The sequence below is a fragment of the Arvicola amphibius genome, chromosome 12, assembly GCF_903992535.2.
Source record: "Arvicola amphibius chromosome 12, mArvAmp1.2, whole genome shotgun sequence".
Classification (NCBI taxonomy): Eukaryota; Metazoa; Chordata; class Mammalia; order Rodentia; family Cricetidae; genus Arvicola; species Arvicola amphibius.
In genome coordinates, this window is record NC_052058.2 from 14,804,244 (window position 1) to 14,824,256 (window position 20,013).

At 38.0% G+C, this 20,013-nt stretch overlaps 1 protein-coding gene across 3 annotated transcripts in view; it reads right to left on the reverse strand.

Moving 5' to 3' along the window:
* The window catches only part of Cdc42bpa (CDC42 binding protein kinase alpha), a 234,611-nt gene that overhangs the window by 26,698 nt on the left and 187,900 nt on the right, over positions 1 to 20,013 (reverse strand). For all 3 annotated transcript variants that reach the window (XM_038349025.1, XM_038349027.1, XM_038349026.1), the window contains 7 exons: positions 9,754 to 9,837; positions 7,360 to 7,465; positions 6,132 to 6,268; positions 5,236 to 5,375; positions 3,718 to 3,799; positions 1,849 to 2,065; positions 1,052 to 1,114 (listed from right to left, as the gene is read on the reverse strand). In XM_038349025.1, coding sequence (XP_038204953.1) covers positions 1,052 to 1,114; positions 1,849 to 2,065; positions 3,718 to 3,799; positions 5,236 to 5,375; positions 6,132 to 6,268; positions 7,360 to 7,465; positions 9,754 to 9,837 — 829 coding nt within the window. The remainder of the gene's footprint in view (positions 1 to 1,051; positions 1,115 to 1,848; positions 2,066 to 3,717; positions 3,800 to 5,235; positions 5,376 to 6,131; positions 6,269 to 7,359; positions 7,466 to 9,753; positions 9,838 to 20,013) is intronic.

Below are 20,013 nucleotides of genomic sequence, written 5' to 3' on the forward strand. Positions count from 1 at the left end.
CACCAGACATCAGCCTAAGGCGTTCTTTTTCAGGAGCTATCTGCCTTCAGTTTTTGTTTTTTTAATTAAAAATTTTGAAATTGTGTCTGTGTGTGGGTGCACGTCACAGTGTGGGTGTGGGGTTCAGAGGGCAACTTTGTGGAGTCAGTTTTCTTCTTCCACCTTGATGTGGGCTCCAGGGACCAACACAGATCACCTTCATCTGCTGAGTCATCTTGCCCATGCCCACCTTTGTTTGCTAAATCAAGGTCTCTCATTAGGACCTGGGATTTCTAAGCAGGCTAGGCTGGCTAGCCAGTGATGACTTTCCATTCCCGTGTTGTGATCATAAACATACACTACCATGTCCGGTTTTTTATGTGGGTTCTGGGATCCAGTGCTATATGGCAAGCACTTACCAACTGGAGCATCTTCCTAACGCTTGTCAAGGTATTCCTATGGGGAACAAACTCATCAAGCTTAGTGACTGACCTGTTTGCTCAGGATCTAACCTAATATAAAGACAGAACTTACAATGCTATGTTTATGAAAAGCAAATTCAATCGGTTTTGCTTTATTTCACTCAGCACTTTGTTTCCCTCTAGGGAGCTAAAAACCTGTTGCACTGAACCATGGGGAATTTTAGACATTTCTTCTTAAAGCACTACTAAGAATGAGAAAAGTGACTGTCTTTTACGTGCAATCTTTAGACATGAGTTCATGTTCAGTAAAACAGGAGAGGGGCAGTACACAGAGCTTTAGGGTTAATAGAATTGAAAACCTTTTGAGTTAAAGCTGGGTGTGGTGGCACATGCCTTTATCCCCAGGATAAAGCAGGCAGATCTGTGAGTTCAGCCAGCTTGGTCTACATACTGAGTTCTAGGATAATAAGAGTTATACAGTGTAATTCTGTCTTAAAAAACCAAAAGGAAAAAAAATCTTTTGATATTCAAAACATATAAAATTATATCTGGAAAATTTTAGTAACACAATCCTGCTCTTAGAATTTAGGTTCAAGAGTTTTCTAATATATAATTTAAAATTACTTCAGAATAACTGGGTTTTCTCTTACCGTCTTTGGTGACATGCACAACAAATAATCCTTCTTCATTTCCCAAAGCTATCCTTTCATGATCTATTTAAAACACAAACATAAAACATTTTAATCAGATAAAAATGTCAGGATAACAGAATATATCAGGTAATAAAAAATTTGGTGTTAGAATTAAGTTAAATAACAAAATCAAAATACAATTTATATTTCCCCTCAGAGTGCAGTATAAATATGTCATGTTTTTTAAAACAGAATAATCAGCTAAAAGTCTGCTTTAGTATCAAAGGAAGGAAATGCTTATTCAATAATGAGAAAACTAAAAACCCAGTTTGTGAGTATCACAGACATCAACCATTCTAGAAACACCGTGAAAGGCAGTTTAATCCCGCTCACTAAACTTCTCATATTTACTAGACAGCAACAGAAGTGGAACATGCATATAACAAATGTACAAAAAGGTAAACAAAAAGGTAAACAAAAAGGTAAACAGAAGTTGCTATTTTCTGGTGACATGCTCTATATTCTATGACTTCAAAACTCAAGAACACATATTACACATGAAACCCACACTCTGAGAATTAACTTGTTTCAATTCACAAAAGTAGAAAAAAGTTACCAGGTTGGCTTTTAGCACTAATGCTCTTTAAGAAGACAATGCACGTCTACTCCTAGGAGTGCTAAAACACAGGTCTGTCACAGGTCTCATTCACCCACAGACATCTGACACACGCCAGACACTGTGCAAACAGTGGGGCCAACTCAACATATAGATTAGTAAACAGTTATGGACTATGATGACTGCTCTAAGTGCATACCTATGATTGCAGCTGCCTGCGTTGTTTTAATGAGGGGTAGGGTGCTGTCATAGGCCTCTTTGGGAACATACACAGAGCGGTCTCTGAATTTGTTTTTCTTCAAAATCTTGTGTAGTTCACTCAGGACTCCCACCCACTTACTCTTCTCATTCTCACAGTCGGCAAGCATCAGGATGGAACATTTGTTACTAGGTGCTGAGAGCTGGGAAGCTGTGACCTAAAACAATTTAATATTTACAATATTAGAAAACAGACATCTTTTATGCTAGCTACGGGGTTCTGCTCATTTGTTTAGCACTCACAGTAAAAGAGCATTTATTAAATTACCCCTTTAGCAAACTTTAGCTATGCTGAATTAGAATATCTCACTGGAATGTCTAATTCAAACAGTAGGAGATGATACAAATCAAAATGTTACTATCACTTCATGCTCTATGTTACAAAATGCCATAAAAATGCATTGCACACATTGATTTAACAAGTGACACTTAAAATTATCAAGTATTAGAGCATTACCATTACTAGCATTAACTCATTTAGCCCTCTTAACAGCTTCGTGAGACAGGAGCTATGATTATATGCTAATTTTATATATGAGACTCTATGATAAAGAGAAAGTAAGTAACTTATAAAGGGCATGCATTTAAGTATGCTTCTATGCTCATAAGCATATCATACTGTTCTGAAAGTCTCCTGTACTTCTTAGCAATCCTTCATGTTATCACCAGAGAAGGTTAGATCACTTGAAACAGGAAGTAATAAAAGTTTGTAAGTCAGAACACTTTTCAATTATGTAACAATAAAATTCTACTGCAAATTAGCTACAGGTAAGGGAGCCTTAAAAGACTCCCTTGGGAGCTAGGGGAGAATAAACAGTTGGTGGCCTTGAAAGTGAGAGACTACGTTTAAATCTTTGAACTTTCTTACATATAAGATTCATAGACAAATAGGAAGGATAGATAGAATAGCTTTACAAATCTGTCCTGTTTACTTCATCAAGACAGCTACTGGCAATTATCTGTATGCAATAATGAGAGACAAACAGACCAAGATATATACATGTATAGAGAGAGACCATGAATATAAAGAGGAGAATTGACATTGGCCAGCTGATAGCCAGAATCAAAGTCACAGATGTGAAGAAAACATTATTTTGGATGTTCCTGTCCCAAATAACCTGGTTGCAATCACAAGAGGAACATCAGCCCATATTGTAGACAGTGGAAAGCGCTCCTACTAAAGTTCTGGAGTATTTGTTATAAAGGAATAGACAACCAAAACACAGTTTACAGAGACAAACGTTGTTGTTTTTAAGTTGAGAAACCTCATGTGGTAATATTTTGAAGACTGAACTAGGATTCAAAAATGAAAAACATGAAGCATATTTAAAAAGCATATTTATGCATTCTACAAGTCTTAGCATAATCTTGTATTCATGAATACTGGAGTACCATGTCTGGGTCTGTCCAGTAACTCTATGGTTTATATGCAGTAGTAAAACATACTCATCAAAAACAAGTAATTAGGTGCTGGCTCAGTGGATAAAGCACTTGCTGCACAAACCTGGAGGGTCAGAGTTTGGATCCCCAGAAGCCAGGTTTAAGTCAGGTAGGTTTGTCTGTTACTCCAGCACTCCAGAGGTAGAGACAGGGATTGCTGGGGCAAGCGAGCTAGCTAACTAGCTAAAGCTGCAAGCTGCAGGTTCAGTGAGACTGTCTCAGTATGTAAAGAGGAAAGCAATCAAGGAAGATATCTGACATCAGTTTCTGGCCTTTACAAGCATGTGCACACAAACATATATGCACACCATACACAATATACATGCAAAAACTCTAAGTAATTAAGTGCTCAAGTCATACACAGACTTACTCTAAATATACAGGGAATATCTTTTCGACTTGCATGAATAACATCAGATGCCAAGACTGAACTCACAGAAAATTCTTCATCTCTGAAATAAAAGTTAAACATTTAGGGTTATTACATGTTGCCTGTGTATGGCTTTGTTTATATACCCAAATAACATACATGAAGCAATCCTCAAAGCATACCTGTATAAACACCCAAGCTCAATTTAAAACGAAACAAAACACAAGATTTCCCCACTAGTGACTGACAGTACTCAAGGTAATAATCCATCAAGAGCAACCTGGCACTTTACACTAGACATAACTGCTGACTCATGCAGACACATAAGGCACACAGGCAGAAGGGGTTTTTAGTCTCCAGAGTCCCCAATGGATTTCCGTGCCTGCCATAATAAATCTCAAATGACCTCAATCAAGTTTATCTGATACTGTGACTTCAGCACCTAAAACAGTGATTTATCCCTGACCTGTTGTCATCACTTGGCTTCTATCTATCTATCCTCCCTCCCTCCCTCCCTCCCTCCCTCCCTCCCTCCCTCCATCCCATCTCTCTCTCTCTCATCTATCTATCTATCTATCTATCTATCTATCTATCTATCTATCTATCTATCTATCTATCTATCTATCTATCTTCCATCTATCTATTTTGGTTTTTCGACACAGGGTTTCTCTGTAGCTTTGGGGCCTGTCCTGGAACTAGCTCTCGTAGACCAGGCTGACCTCAAACTCACAGAGATCTGTCTGCCTCTGCCTCCCGAGTGCTGGGATTAAAGGTGTGCGCCACTACTGCCCGGCTGTCTTATCCTTGTTTTAACAGATGGTTTTTCTGTTGTTCATGTTATCCTTAACCTTAATGTGGGCTAAGGAGCTCTCTTCTGCCTAGCTCCCCCATCTTTACATTCAGTCTACTAGCCGGTCTGCCAAATGTCTCCTGCTGACATTCCCTGTACCAATCCTTCCATATTTCACTGTGTTTCAGGCACCAATAGGCATAGCTGGAGATGTTCATTTTGAGCAATGGGTGTTTCTGAATTAGAGGCATGCGTAGGATACATCAATCAGGAGTAATGGCTGAAGCTGTAGGAGAAAATAAAATCTCCCAGCACAGTGCCTGGAGCTTCTGGAAAAGGAGGAAGAGGTGCTCAAGCAGAGTCTGGACAATGGACACAGATTCTGGGGCTGGTGTGAGATGGTATGTCCTTTATTTTCACAGAATAACTTTGCACTTCTAGATAATGACAGGTGAGCATGTATTTAGGATTCTTATGTCATAACCTTTAAATTGGTCTTTTAGAGTCAAACTTTGGCTTTTAGCTCCACACACTCAAAACCTAGACCGACTTGCCCTAGAACCACCCCTACCTCCCTACTTTCTAGTACATTATAGGAGCCACAGGACTAAATCAAAAATTGACCCAAAATTAGGCTATTTAATACGAAGCATAGTAACATAAAAGAAAGATCATAAACTACTTCCTATGTTGCGATGACACATACATCTTCATCCATCGGGGCTTACCTCATGTCAATCACTTGACTAATGACAGAGCTGGGCTGAGATGCTTTTCCTTCCGCAATATCGTAGAGAAATAGTTTGAAGTCACAGACTACAGCCAGTGCTCTCTGCCATCCTTTCTTCACTCCAGCTGGCTTAGGGATCTTATTTTTGTTTTAGTCAGACAAACAAACAGAGAGAACTCAAATAAAAATGACAGTGTGAGCCTCTGGTCCTGCTCTAGGTCTGCTTTCTAGCTGGTAAGGCAGCAAGTGGGACACAATGCCACTTGTAAGGGGACAGTGAGAACACACTTGTCAGACCCTGGATGGCTTTATAAGCTTTAAATGGTACCATTTCAGACGGACAACTCTAAAATAAAATTTACTCATTTTTTTTTTCTTTTTTCTTTTTTTTTTGGTTTTTCGAGACAGGGTTTCTCTGCAGCTTTTTTAGAGCCTGTCCTGGAACTAGCTCTTGTAGACCAGGCTGGCCTCGAACTCACAGAGATCCGCCTGCCTCTGCCTCCCGAGTGCTGGGATTAAAGGCGTGCGCCACCACCGCCCGGCTCAATTTTTTTTAAGAGAGATAGCATAAATAACAAATTTGGTTGTAAGAGGAAAATGGCATTCACTTCCCACTGGAACTGTGCCTAGGATGGTAAGCTTATGTCTTAATATTTCCTAATCTACACCTCAACCACAGTCTACCTCTCAGGTAAGACCAGAGGTCCAAGGCTCCATTATGGTGATTTTGACATTTGTAAATCTCAAGATACAGAGAGTACAGAAAACTCTGTGATATTTTAGAATTTATTTCCAAGTAATTATGACTCTAAATAAAATATTATTTAAATGAGTTTGATTCACTGAATTTCCTGTCAAGTTGTGCTTACTGAGTAACTAAACAGAGGTACTCACCCTGACATGGCCCTCATATGCTGTTCCTACTCCCTTCTGTGGGTCTATACCAAGTGGACCTTTAGTCTGCTCAGGAGGAACCGGACAAGCAGTTGGAGCTTTGTTCACACACGTTATATGACACGAGAACCCACACACTTTTGGAGGGAAAAAGGACACAATTTAGATTAACAACAACAACAACAACAAAATTCACCGGGCACTAACTGCATCCATGGTGCTAGTTAGATGAATGCCAATTTTCTATTTTATTTTAAACAACTCTTTTATCACTAGGGAAACAGATTCAGTTGCCTGTCAGTCAGAAGTAAATGCTTTTTATTATTTATATTATTCTCTTTAATATTAGTGATAAAACTGAGAAGCAAATGGGTAAAACAGAACAAAACAAACAAACAAACAAACAAACAAAAAATCCAAACCTTGTAAATAACATAGCTGATTTAAATTTATAATTCCTACCAAAGTGGTCTCTGAACAGTTGTTTAGCTCTTTATTCAATGCAACTAACTCATATCAGCCCTGAAATTCTCTTTCAGAGTTACTAATGAACACTCAGCTACTTGATGCCTCTATCAGCAACGTTGAATTGATTAATTTGTGTGTTATTCGCCCATGCTTAAGTGTTTGCCTGTGTATGAGTACATGTTCACACGTATATGAGGATGTGAAGCCCAAGGCTGATGTCAGGTATCTACCTCCAGCTGCCACCCCACCTCCTTTTCTGAGGCCAGGTTTCTCACTGAACCTGGAGCTCAACAACACTTCAGCTGATCCAGCACGCCAGCACCCTCAAGATCTTGTTTCTGCCTCTGAGAAACTGTAATCCTGAGTCTGGGATTACAGTTGGGCAACCTGGCATGTGTGCTGGAGACCCAAACTCTAGCCCTTATGCTCGGGTGGTAAGCACCTTATTCACTAAGCCATTTCCCCAGGCCCTGTATCTGGCAACTTTTACTGACTGGAAACAAGTGTTTCAATGACTATGAAGGTGTAAAGAAATGCATGGAGTTGTATTCTCCATGTTTGCACTACCAGACAGGATAAGAGCTAACTCCACTGAGCATTTTCTAGCATCTCTGTTCCACACTACTTGTTCAGAGTCACAGAGGTGACAGCAGCAGTGATGGTATTCAAACTCATCTGTCTGCTTAGAGCCTGTACAGCCAGTTGGCAACAGTACTGTTATAAAGTCAAGAAGTCGCCTTTTCTTTCCTGTTGTTCTTACCTTCACAGGAACAGCCCTGTCTTATCAAACCAACCATCAAGGAGGTGCACTGATGACACTTTGTAGGGGCAGTGAAAGACTTCACGAAAAATTGATGAGTCTTGCGCTGCAAAATAATTGATGGAAGAGTTAATCCTTCCACTTCTCACTGCACGTCCACACGGAACTGCAGGCACTTCTCACGTGCCAGACAAACCTCACGCATGCTGCACATCTTGTACTTTCAGAGTCTTTCTTGAAAATAACTTCTAGCATTTCTGATAGCTTTTGATTTTTCAGTGACTCTTATTTTACAAATGTTGGCTCTTTTATTCTAATCTGTTGGCCTTTTTTTTTTTTTTTTGTTTTTTTTTTTTTTTTTTTTTTTTGTTTTTCGAGACAGGGTTTCCCTGTAGTTTCTAGAGCCTGTCCTGGAGCTAGCTCTTGTAGACCAGGCTGGCCTCGAACTCAGAGATCCGCCTGCCTCTGCCTCCCGAGTGCTGGGATTAAAGGCGAGCGCCACCACCGCCCGGCTCTGTTGGCCATTTTTGTACTTGAGTCTTTCCTCCTTCTTTCCTCAGTTGACTGACAGAAATGAGATTCTTTTTCATCTTTAAATCATTGTCTGATCTTTGAGTTTACTTTATATGTCTGAAATATCTCCCTTTAATTCCAGCTTTCTCTGGGATTCTTTCATCTATCACCTCAAGTCTTCCTTTATCTTGCATCTTTAAAGATACTATTATTATTGTTATTATTATTATTATTATTATTATTATTATTATTATTTTGGGGGCAGGGCGTATGTATGCAGGTGCCACAGGACTTGTGGAGGTCAGAGGACAGCTTTCAAGAGTCAGTTCTTTTCTTGCGCTCTACTGAGGCAGCATGTCCTGCTGTCTCTGCTGCTACACTGTGTACTCCAGGTTAGCTGGCACTTGAGCTTCCAGGAGACCTTCCAGTCTGTCCTTCCCGTCTGACGGTCCTAAAGTTACAGATGTGCACCATGGTACCTGGCTCTTCACATGGGCTCTGGGGGAAGCTTGCGCAATCAGGTTGCACAACCAGCACCTTTGCCAGAGGGGTCATAGCTCAAGCCTGACATCTTCATTTCTGAACTTTCCCCTCTCCAATTGGCTATTTAAGTTCCTATCATTTAAATAAGTCCATTTCTTTTATTTAAACATTTTGAATATGTTTTAAGTGTTTTCTTGCATCCTTTACTGAAGCTTTTCATCTCTAATTTGAAGAAATTTTAGGTCATTTCTTCAAAAATGTACTTTTGTGCTTGTGAGTCACTGTATATGCCAAGTGTACAAAGGTGCCCTTGAGGTCAGAAGAGGGTATCAGATCCCCTAGAAATGGAGTTAGAGGCAGTTGTGAGCTGCCTGATATAGGTGCTGAGAAAGGAACTCTGGTCCCCTGGAGAACAGCGAGTGCTCTTAACTACAGAGCCATCATTCTAGACCCTCTCCTATTTCTTTAACTCCATATTTTTCCTACTGAAAGTCATACTATATTATGTAAATGTTGACACCATTCCTGTCATATACATTAACTTTCAAATTTTTCATCTCATTTTCTAACTGACTTGTTTTTCTATTATATCTATTCTTTTCACTGTTATTAAAGCTCTTTACAGATCTCAGCAGTTATATTCTTTTGTCAAGTTCTTCTAGATTATTTTTTCTTATCACTGTTTTATCCTGTCTGACATTACCCATCTTTGTAAGGATATTTATTATATTCATTTTAAATTCATATTCTGTCTTGTCTCTATATGTAATGGTATGTGGTTATTCCTTTTTAGCACGTTTTTGTTTTTCAAAACATTTTTCTGTATAGCCCTGGCGATCCTGGAACTTGTTTTGTAAGCTGGCCTCAAATTCAGAGATCCACCTGCCTCTGCCTCCCAAGTACTGGATTAAAGATATGTGCCACCACCAACCAGCTCTCTCCATACTTTTTAAAAATAGTTTTCAGAGCCATTGCTCACATTCATTTGTGATTTATTCATAGTTTATGTTCTTTCTTTCCATAGGCCTAAACAAGGAGCTCAGTCTTTATGTCTTGCCATACACAGTACCCTGGTCATAGTAGGATGGGGGTACTTTCTGCTGTTTGATGAAACTCAGGCTCACATTCTTTGAAGAGAGCTTTAACTTAATGCTTTTATCAGGTGACAAAATAAGGGTTCCTCTACAAGGCTATGAAACACAGAATTTAAGAATTAAATATACTGTATACTCCTTCCAATATTCAGAATGGTATTTACATTTATTATTAAATTTATTTTCTTCATAAGTTTTTTATTTTATAGCTCTGAGGAAATCAGCAACAAAACTCACAGCAAATATCCAAAGTAGAAGAAATCCACTCTCATGTTTCAGAGCACAGTATGTTTAGAACAGATACCTTAGGCGGAAAGCCAGCTGAAGCAGGGCATCCCTTCTTCCGTAAGGTCGGCGTGTGAACTGGAAGTGGAGCACAGTCTGCAATCTGAATCCCAGGCAAGAGAGGAAATGAAGGTCGTGAAAAACTCACTTTATTTAGAAAACAACTAGAAAGAGACCAGAGCAAATAAACCAACAACATTTCAACAGTGCTAAGGAGACAGTGCCTCAGCTCCCTGAGGTTCAAGTTTTCCCAGAACTGTACTTCAAGTCTGAGCTCACAATATTTACAAATGAGTTATTTTCTTAATTATAATTATTTCAATTTGGAAATTTAAATTTAAAAAGAAATAAATTAGAAAATAAAATCCAGAGAAAACAAAAATCACAGTATGTAATTTACACAAAAATGAAGATATTTTCACATTCGTTCAAATTTTGTCACATTGATCCTTCAAAGTAACTGAATATTTAAGAAAGATTTATGATATGAATTAATATCACACACACAAGATTAATTTTTAAACAACTTTTTACTGTACTTGAGTTCGTGCATGTGTGTGTGTGTACGCATGTATATGTGTGAGTCAGATGAATGCATAAACTGTCAGAGGACAACTTTGTGACGTCACTTCTCTGCTTCTAACTTTTTGTGGGCTCTAGAGATGAAGCTCAGGTTTGTCCAACAAGTGCTGTACTTGTTGAGCCATATCATCAGTCCTAGAAGATTCTTTCTAACTACGTGATTTCCACATTTAGAATATATTATGTATATGGAATATAATTACGTAGATCTGAATATGTGGAGATTAGTGGGATTTTTACACAGAAATTAATTTTAAATAAAGGAGTTAAAATTATTTAATATTATTGGCATTATGAATTTAATTCAAATTTAGTTATAAGTCATATCTCTACTGTAAGTAAAATGAAATCTACTTTATCAAGTATTATATGTTTCTTTGAATAAAAAGAGCCAGTGATTTTACTGGATGTTATTGTGGGGGAGGAGGGTACATTGCTTAATTAGCAAAGTAAAAAACAAAAAACAACAAAAGACAGTAACTTCTTTTTAGGATGCAAAGCAAGCACACGTGGAAAACAAGCTGAGCCTTGCATAAAGTCAGAGTATTAACATATTACAAGAAACTTGCTTCTAACCATAACCTCTAAAACTAATCATCTATAAACTATAATTCTGGTATGGAATTTGACTGTGAATTTTTGTGAATTGTAAGTTTACATTCAATTTAAATTTTGTTTACTTTTGAATAGCTTGAAAAAAAATTTAGCCCAACCTATAATTTAAGATTTGAGAAGATAAATATAACAGATAAAAGAGGAATGCTGAAAAAAATCTATGCAAAAGATAACAAAACACAATAGTAAATAAAATGGTCATTAGCATTCTACAGAAAGTCCTACAGAAGTTATTAAAATTAAAGACTTAAACAAATGTGCTGAATAAAAAATCAACAGTGCCTAATTAAAACTGCATTTAACTGGATTTCACTCACACAGCAACACAAAATTCAGGGCACCAGGACAAAACAACAAGTCACATGGAACACACTGGAAGCAATGAACTCTACTGAGGAATGGAGAGAAGTAACTACTGTGCACACCATGCTTGGAGAGGCGGAAGTCCCCTAGGAAGGGATGATACTGTGAAGATGCTACCTTTCCTCATGTCAATCTATAAAGTCAATGTGATTCCGATTAAAAGCCTCACATGGAATTTGGCACACCGACACTAAAATAGTATGCCAAACTAAAGGGTCAAAAAGAAAAAGAACATGGTGGCTATGAGCAGACCCAAAAACTGTTTAGGACTACAATGATTAAGAAATGTAGAATCAGCGCAAGAATATGCAAAAGGACAGAAACACCCACAACAGACCCACACAGCAAAGCGGAGACAGTACTGCGGAGGAGTGAAATATAGGAGACTCAAGGGTTTATATGGAGAGAAAATATTGGAATTCTATTCACCACACCACATAGCAATCAATTTCAATTTGATTAAAGTCTTAAATATATAAAAATGCAATTTTAAACTTTAGAGGAAAATATGGAAGAAAAATAGTATTTTCATAAAGAAAAACTACTTTAAAAACCACAAAAGCAGAAGTTGTACAGGAAAAGACTGGTAAGCTGGTCAAGAGTTTTGAAAAACAAAATTAACACAAAATTTAAAAATTGGACTGAAAGAAAATGCTTGCAACCAATAATACCTAGCAAAGAACTCATACCCAGACTTAAAAATAACAAAAAACAAAACAACAGGAAAATTAATGGAACAAAAAGACATCAACAGGCAAATCATTAGCAGCCAATGAACACAGAAAAAGATGCTAAATACAATCAGAAAAGGGAGAAACCTAAGTTAACAAAAATGCTGCTTCACACTCATCCAACTGGCAAAAGTTAGTATCTGATTGCACCCAAGGGCTGGTAGGGATGTGGAGAAATGGGAACTCTCACATGCTGCTGGGGGCGGGGGTGGGGGGAGAGATGAAAATGGATCCAAGCACTGTGAAAAACATTTGGGAAGATCTAGTTAAAGTTTAAAGTATATATAACATACAACCAGTTTGTACCCATCTGCAAAAGCAAAAATACTAAGATCCCCTCAGGACTAATTTCAGCAATGAAGAGCTGGAAGCAATGTAATATCCCACAACAGAAGGATATTTATACAGTGTGAGAGCAGTGCATTTCATTGCATTGTAGTAGTTATTGTTACCATTATTTTGCAAAGCTCTAAATCACAGTTGGTTGCTCAAAACAAACAAACAAACAAACAAAAAGAAAAGAAAGAAATGTGTTCCAGATCCATGTCATTCTTTGTGGTGGTGACTGGTGAGACCATTACCTAACACCTTTGGCTTAAAGCTCATATAGCATATATAATAAATGAAGTAAATGCACATTCTTCCAACTAGGATGTCAAATGGTCTTTAGGGAGAGAACTGACCAATGGGCTGCTTATAGTACTTTACTGACATGAATTAATAACATAACATTGTATTTTGACTATTAAAAAGCAGGCTTTAGTTGAGTGAGTACCCATAGCTGATTGAGCAGTTAAACTAAACTATCCAGCTGCCACAGTTGTTCAGTTGTTACACTAGTAACAATTTCATTTAAAAGCTGGGTTTATGATGCAATGAATTAGTTATATCATGGCTTATTAAACTTGTTAGAAGAATTAAAAAACATGAATCAAGACTGGTACTTTCAATGCCATGTGCTTAGTTTGTATCTAATACTGTCAATGATACCATTAATTTTGAATATAATATTTACACAAGCATATCTACATACTTCTCTAACTATAAACTATTTTTAGTTACCTACCTACCCACCTACCTATTTTTGCCTATTTCAGATAAATATGAGTGGTGATCTTCTATTTCTCTGTGTTTTATCAAAATGTAATGATGTCTAATGAACTGTTTGTTAACTTACTACACAATGTACTTAATCAGGCAGATTTCACTTAAAATTTTCAATTCCCTTTCCTGAATACACATGTACAGTTGCAGAGCAAGGCTACTCCAGGGAGGCACCTTAACTGGCTCAGCTTCACTAGATGTGGAAGGAGGTGTGGCCCTTGACTGGATGTAAAACTGGATGCTCTGGTTCCATATATAAGTGCTGCCAACAGGATCAGCCTAGGAAAATAAGTCAGGGAACAAAAAACAAAAAACAATCCAGGAAATTATGTTTTAACAATATGTAACTCTTAAGGCATGGACATGACAACAATTCTTGAGGAGGATTAAAAAAAAACAAAATTCACATTTGAATATTCACATTAGGGATGGCATTTTGCAAAAGCATGAGTTTTACTACAAACAAGCATTTTGTTAAATATGGAGAACTGCTATAATTTGGCAACTGTATGGGAGTTACAGGTGAGTGGCCTTCTATAGGTAGTGGGTACAGGCAGGCATTCAAACAATTCCTAAGCAGTTAACCAAAGCTCCGGCCCCAAGCTTGCTGTTCATCTCTTACCATGAGCACTGGCTTACACGGTATATTATCTGTACTCCATGGAAAACTTTTGTAAATTAGATATAGTTTTGTCCTACACAGTGAAATTGAGTCCTTCACCAGGTATTAATTGAAAGTAAAAGGAATTTAACATGCCCTTTGTGCTGGTCACTAATGGCAACTGTTCTGTTTACAGCAGTAAGAAGTACTACATTTGCTGCAACTCAGTGGAACTGTGAAACACAGCTTATTCCAATACTGAGGGGACTTGAAAGGTGAGTGAAGAGCCTCATGGCAGCACACTCTACTCTCTAGGTCCTCCCCAGGACAAAACCCTGGGCCCCTCCCCCAACTCCCTCAGCTTTTCTAGCCAGCCAGCAGGAGTTCCCTGCAGCTAGGCTCCCCGAAACACAAATACATCCAGTGGCCATCCAAACTACTAGCCACACCCTGCCCCTAATCCCGCCTATCCTCCTGCAACCTTGGTGGAACTCTAAAACACAGCTTGTTCCAATACTGAGGGGACTTAAGAGATGAGTGAACAGTCACATGGCAGGACTCTCTAGGTCCTCCTCAGTAGGACAAAACCCCAGGGCCTCTCTCCCAACTCCCTTGGCTTTTCTAGCCAGCCAGCAGGGAGTTTCCTGTGGCTAGGCTCCCCTAAAACCCAAACCCATCCACTGGACACCCCCAAGCTACTAACCACACCCCACCTAATTGCTGAGAGCTTGCTATAATACTGAGGAGACCAAGAACTTGCTACAACACCTAGGCGATTAAGAGAGAGCACCAAGAGAGCAAACCAGGAGAGAAGACCAAGAGAGCAGTCTTATAGAGACCTCAGAGGCTTTCTGAGACATTGACAGTACAGAGCAAACCAAGAAAAACTCCCAGACACTCAGACAGCCACTGCAAAACAAAGATTGGACCAAGATGCAAAGACATTGCAGGTCTCATTTGAAGGAAGAGATGGGTAGGTGCCAATGCAAGAATTCCTCCAATGACTAAAAAGCAACATAGTAACACCAGAACTCAGCCTTCACACAACAGGAAGACTCGATCATACTAACCCAGAAGAAGCAGAAGAAAATGACTTTAAACATAACTTTATGAAAATGATGTAGACCTTTAAAGAGGAAATGAAAAACTCCCTTAAAGAAATGGGGGAGAGCCAAGCAGTGGTGGAGCACGCCTTTAATCCCAGCACTTGGGAGGCAGAGGCAGGAGGATCTCTGTGAGTTCAAGGCCAGTCTGGTCAACAAGAGCTAGTTCCAGGACAGGCTCCAAAGCAACAGAGAAACCCTGTCTCAAAAAAAAAAAAAAAATAAAAGAGAAAAGAAAAAAATTGAGGAGAAGACAAACAAAACATTGGAAGAAATTAATAAATCCCTCAAAGAAAACCAAGAAAATCCAAGATAAAAACAATCAAACAGGTGAAGGAAACAGTTCAACACTTGAAGACTGAACAGGAACTACAGAGACAAGTATAACCAACAGAATACAAGAGATAGAAGAAAGAATCTTATGCGCTGATGATACTATAAAGGAAATAGACTCACTGGTCAAAGAAAACATTAAATCCAACAAATTCTTAACACAAGACATCTAGGAAATCTGGGATATCATGAAAAGAGCAAACCTAAGAATAATAGGGGTAGAAGAGAAAGAAGTACTCCAGCTCAAAGGCACAGAAAATATATTCAATAAAATCATAGAAGAAAACTTTCCTAACCTAAAAAAGGATATCCCTATGAAGGTACAAGAAGCTTACAGAACACCAAAGACACTGGATCAAAACAAAAAAAAAAAATCCCCTCGCCATATAATAATCAAAACATAAAACATACAGAATAAAGAAAGAATATTAAGAGCTGCAAAGAAAAAAGGGCAAGTAACATATAAAGGTAAACCTATCAGAATTACACCTGACTTCTCAATTGAAACCATGAAAGCCAGAAGGTCCTGGGTAGATGTGCTGCAGACACTAAGAGATCACGGTGCAAGCCCAGACTACTATACCCAGCAAAGCTTTCACTTACCATCTATGGAGAAAACAAGATAGTTCATGACAAAAACAGATTTAACATATCCACAAACCCAGCCTTATAGAAAATACTAAAAGATAAACCCCAACCCAAGGAAGCTAACTAACTGCACCCACAAAAAAACTGGCATCTGATAACCCCCCCCACCAGCATAACCCAAAGAAGGGAAACACACAAATGCTACTACCAAAAAATAACCAGAATTATTAATATTATTATTATTAATGACCACTGGTCATTAATATTGCTTAATATCAACGGACTCAATTCACCTATGAAAAGACAAAGGCTAAGAGAATGGATAGGAAAACAGGATTTAGTCTTCTGCTGTATACAAGAAACATACCTCAACCTCAAAGATAGACACTACCTCAGAGTAAAGGGTTGGGAAAAGGTTTTCCAATCAAATGGACCTAAGAAACAAGCAGGTATAGCTATCCTAATATCTAACAAAACTGATTTCAAAATAAAACAATCAGAAAAGATGGAGGATACTTTATACTCATAACAGGAACAATTTATCAAGATGAAGTCTCAATCCTGACATCTATGCCCCTAATACAAGATCACCAAAATATGTAAAAGAAACATTACTAAAACTTAAATTGCACATTAAACTCCATACACTAATAGTAGGAGACTTCAACACTCCACTCTCGCCAATGGACAGGTCAACCAGACAGAAACTTAACAGAGAACTAAGAGAACAGATGTCATGAATCAAATGGCCATAACAGACATCTATAGAACATTCCACCCAAACACAAAGAATATACCTTCTTCTCAGCACCTCATGGAACCTTCTCTAAAATTGATCATATACTCAGTAACAAAGCAAACCTCCATAGATACAAAAAAATTGGAGTAACCCCTGTGTCTTATTGGATCACCATGTTTAAAGTTAGAATTTAACAACAATACTACTCTCAGAAAGTCTACAAACTCATGGAAATTGAACAGTCAACTACTGAATCACCCCTGAGTCAACGAAGAAATAAAGAAAGAAATTAAAAGTCTTCCTTGAATTCAACGAAAATGAAGGCACAACATACCCAAACTTATGGGACACTATGAAGGCAGTGCTAAGAGGAAAGTTCATAGCACTAAGTGCCCACATAAAGAAAACAGAGAAGGTTCACGTTAGTGACTTAACAGCACACCTGAAAGCTCTAGAAAAAAAAAGAAGCAGACTCACCCAGGAGGAGTATAAGATAGGAAATAATCAAATTGAGGGCTGAAATCAACAAAACAGAAACAAAGAAAACAACACAAAGAATAAATGAAACAAAGAGCTGGTTCTTTGAGAAAATTAACAAGATAGATAAATCCTTATCCAAACTAATCAAAAGGCAGAGAGAGAACATCCACATTAACAAAATCAGAAATGAAAAGGGGGACATAAAAATAGACACTGAGGAAATACAGAGAATCATTAGGTCATACTACAAAAACCTGTACTCCACAAAATTGGAAAATGTAAAAGAAATAGACAGCCGGGCGGTGGTGGCACACGCCTTTAATCCCAGCACTCGGGAGGCAGAGGCAGGCGAATCTCTGTGAGTTCGAGGCCAGCCTGGTCTACAAGAGCTAGTTCCAGGACAGGCTCCAAAGCTACAGAGAAACCCTGTCTCGAAAAACCAAAAAAAAGGACAGTATTTTAGATAGATACCATACACCAAAATTAAATCAAGACCAGGTGAGCAATTTAAATAGACCTATATGCTGCGAAGAAATAGAAACTGTCCTCAAAAACCTCCCAACCAAAAAAAAGCCCAGGGCCGGATGGTTTTAGTACAGATTTCTACCAGAACTTCCAAGAAGAGCTAATACCTATACTCCTCAAAGTGTTCCACATAACAGAAACAGAAGAGTCATTGCCAAACTCTTTTTATGAAGCTACAGTTACCCTGATACCAAAACCATACAAAGACTCAACCAAGAAAGAAAATTACAGACCAATCTCACTTATGAACACAGATGCAAAAATACTCAATAAAATACTGGCAAATCGAATCCAAGAACACATCAAAAAAATCATTCACCATGATCAAGCCAGCTTCATCCCAGAGATGTAGAACTGGTTCATCATATGAAAATATATCAATGTAATCCATCATATAAATAAACTGGAAAAAAACATATGATCATTTCATTAGATGCTGAAAAAGCATTTGACAAAATCTAACACCCTTTCATGATAAAGGTCTCGGAGAGATCAGGGATACAAAAAATATATCTAAATATAATAAAAGCAATATATAGCAAGCCAACAGCTAACATCAAATTAAATGGAGAGAAACTTAAAGTGATTCCACTAAAATCAGGAACAAGACAAGGCTGTCCACTCTCTCCATATCTCTTCAACATAGTTCTTGAAGTTTTAGCAATAGTAATAAGACAACAAAAGGAGATCAAGGGGATTCAGATTGGAAAGGAAGAAGTCAAACTTTCATTATTTGCAAATGATATGATAGTGTACATTAGTGACACCACAAACTCTACCAGAGAATCCTGCAGCTGATAAATACCTTCAGTGATATGGCAGGATACAAGATCAACCCAAAAAAATCAGTAGCCCTCCTATACACAAAGGATAGAGAAGCAGAGAGGGAAATCAGAGAAACATCACTTTTCACAATAGCCACAAATAACATAAAAATATCTTGGGGTAACACTAACCAAAGAAGTGAAAGACCCATTTGATAAGAACTTTAAGTCTTTGAGGAAAGAAACTGAAGATACCAAAAAAAAAAAAAAAAAAAAAATGGAAAGATCTCCCATGCTCTTGGATAGGTAGGATCAACATAGTAAAAATGGCAATCCTACCAAAAGCAATCTATAGAGTCAGTGCAATCTCCCTTAAAATCCCAACAGAATTCTTCACAGACCTTGAAAGAATAATAATCAACTTCATATGGAAAAACAAAAAACCCAGGATAGCCAAAACAATCCTGTGATATGTTGTTCATATAAAATGGTCAACTTTGTCTCAATATGGTGAATTGTAATAATCTGGTAACTTTGCAGGAATTACAAACTAGTAGTAACAACACCAGAAACAGCCCTCTATGGAGACACAGCAAGGCCTCTTAGGGTGGTGTTTACTGGCCACCATTCAAACAATCTATGAAGTAAGGGTTTGGTGAGCATAACCAACACAGTTACTAATCAACTTCAGTCTTTCATTTTTAGATTTTTAAAACTGAAACTAAGGGACACTACATATGTATGTGTGGCAAAGATGATCCCAATAAATTGGTTTGCTTTGAGAAGTTCCAAGTTAGGCCTGAATCCAATCTCTCCATTACACAGCCAGTCCTCTGTGTTCTACCAGGTGCCTCCATGACAGAAGCACTCATAACAATAAGGATCATAGAGGTCAAGTTATATTTTCTAACAGTGAACTTGAACAAGAAGAGGAGAGTAAAATACTAAAATGAGACTCAAGACAAACTTGCCCAGTTTACAAATTTGGGGAGAGTTAAGGAGAAGGCAATCAGATCAAATTATTAGCTACATAAATCAGGGGTATTTCTCATTCCTAGTATTCTCCCCTTTCTAGTGTCTATATAATTATACAAATTGCAAGCAGTCCTGAAATATTTTATATTAAGAACTTAAAACTAACTCATTCACATAAGCTTTTATGAAGTGTCCAAGTGGAAGATTAATTATATATAGAAAACTTCTATGTGAAGAATAATCTAAACAAATTTTGAGCTATCATGAAAGCCTGGAGTCCTAATGCTCAGCTGTAAGACAGGAAATCCTGGGTAGAAGAAACTTTGAGATGAGGAATAAATAGTCCAAATAACTTTTACCTCTAGGTCGGGCGAGTTCAGTATCTCTAAAACCAAGGGCAGAAAGCTTTCTGTTTTCCACCAATATTGACTCAAATTTTACAGCAGGCCTACTCCACGAGCGATGAGAACGAGAACTAACAGAAGTGAGGACTGTACTTATACTGTCCAGCGCTGGGATCAGAACACGCAGTCACACCATTTTATTGGTATGTGGGCAAACAGAGGTTTCCCATTAAGGACATTCCATGTCTCAGGAATCAAACCAGAGTCAGGTGCTGGAACATTTTTTGTGTTTTGTGATCAGCATGTTTTGTGATCCTATGATAATGTGACATGGCAGTGAGATACTAGAGAGAGAAAATGATCCATTATCAGTTTAATTTGTAATTGCCTACTCAAATAACTCTTGAACCCTTTGATATAAATCTCTTTGTT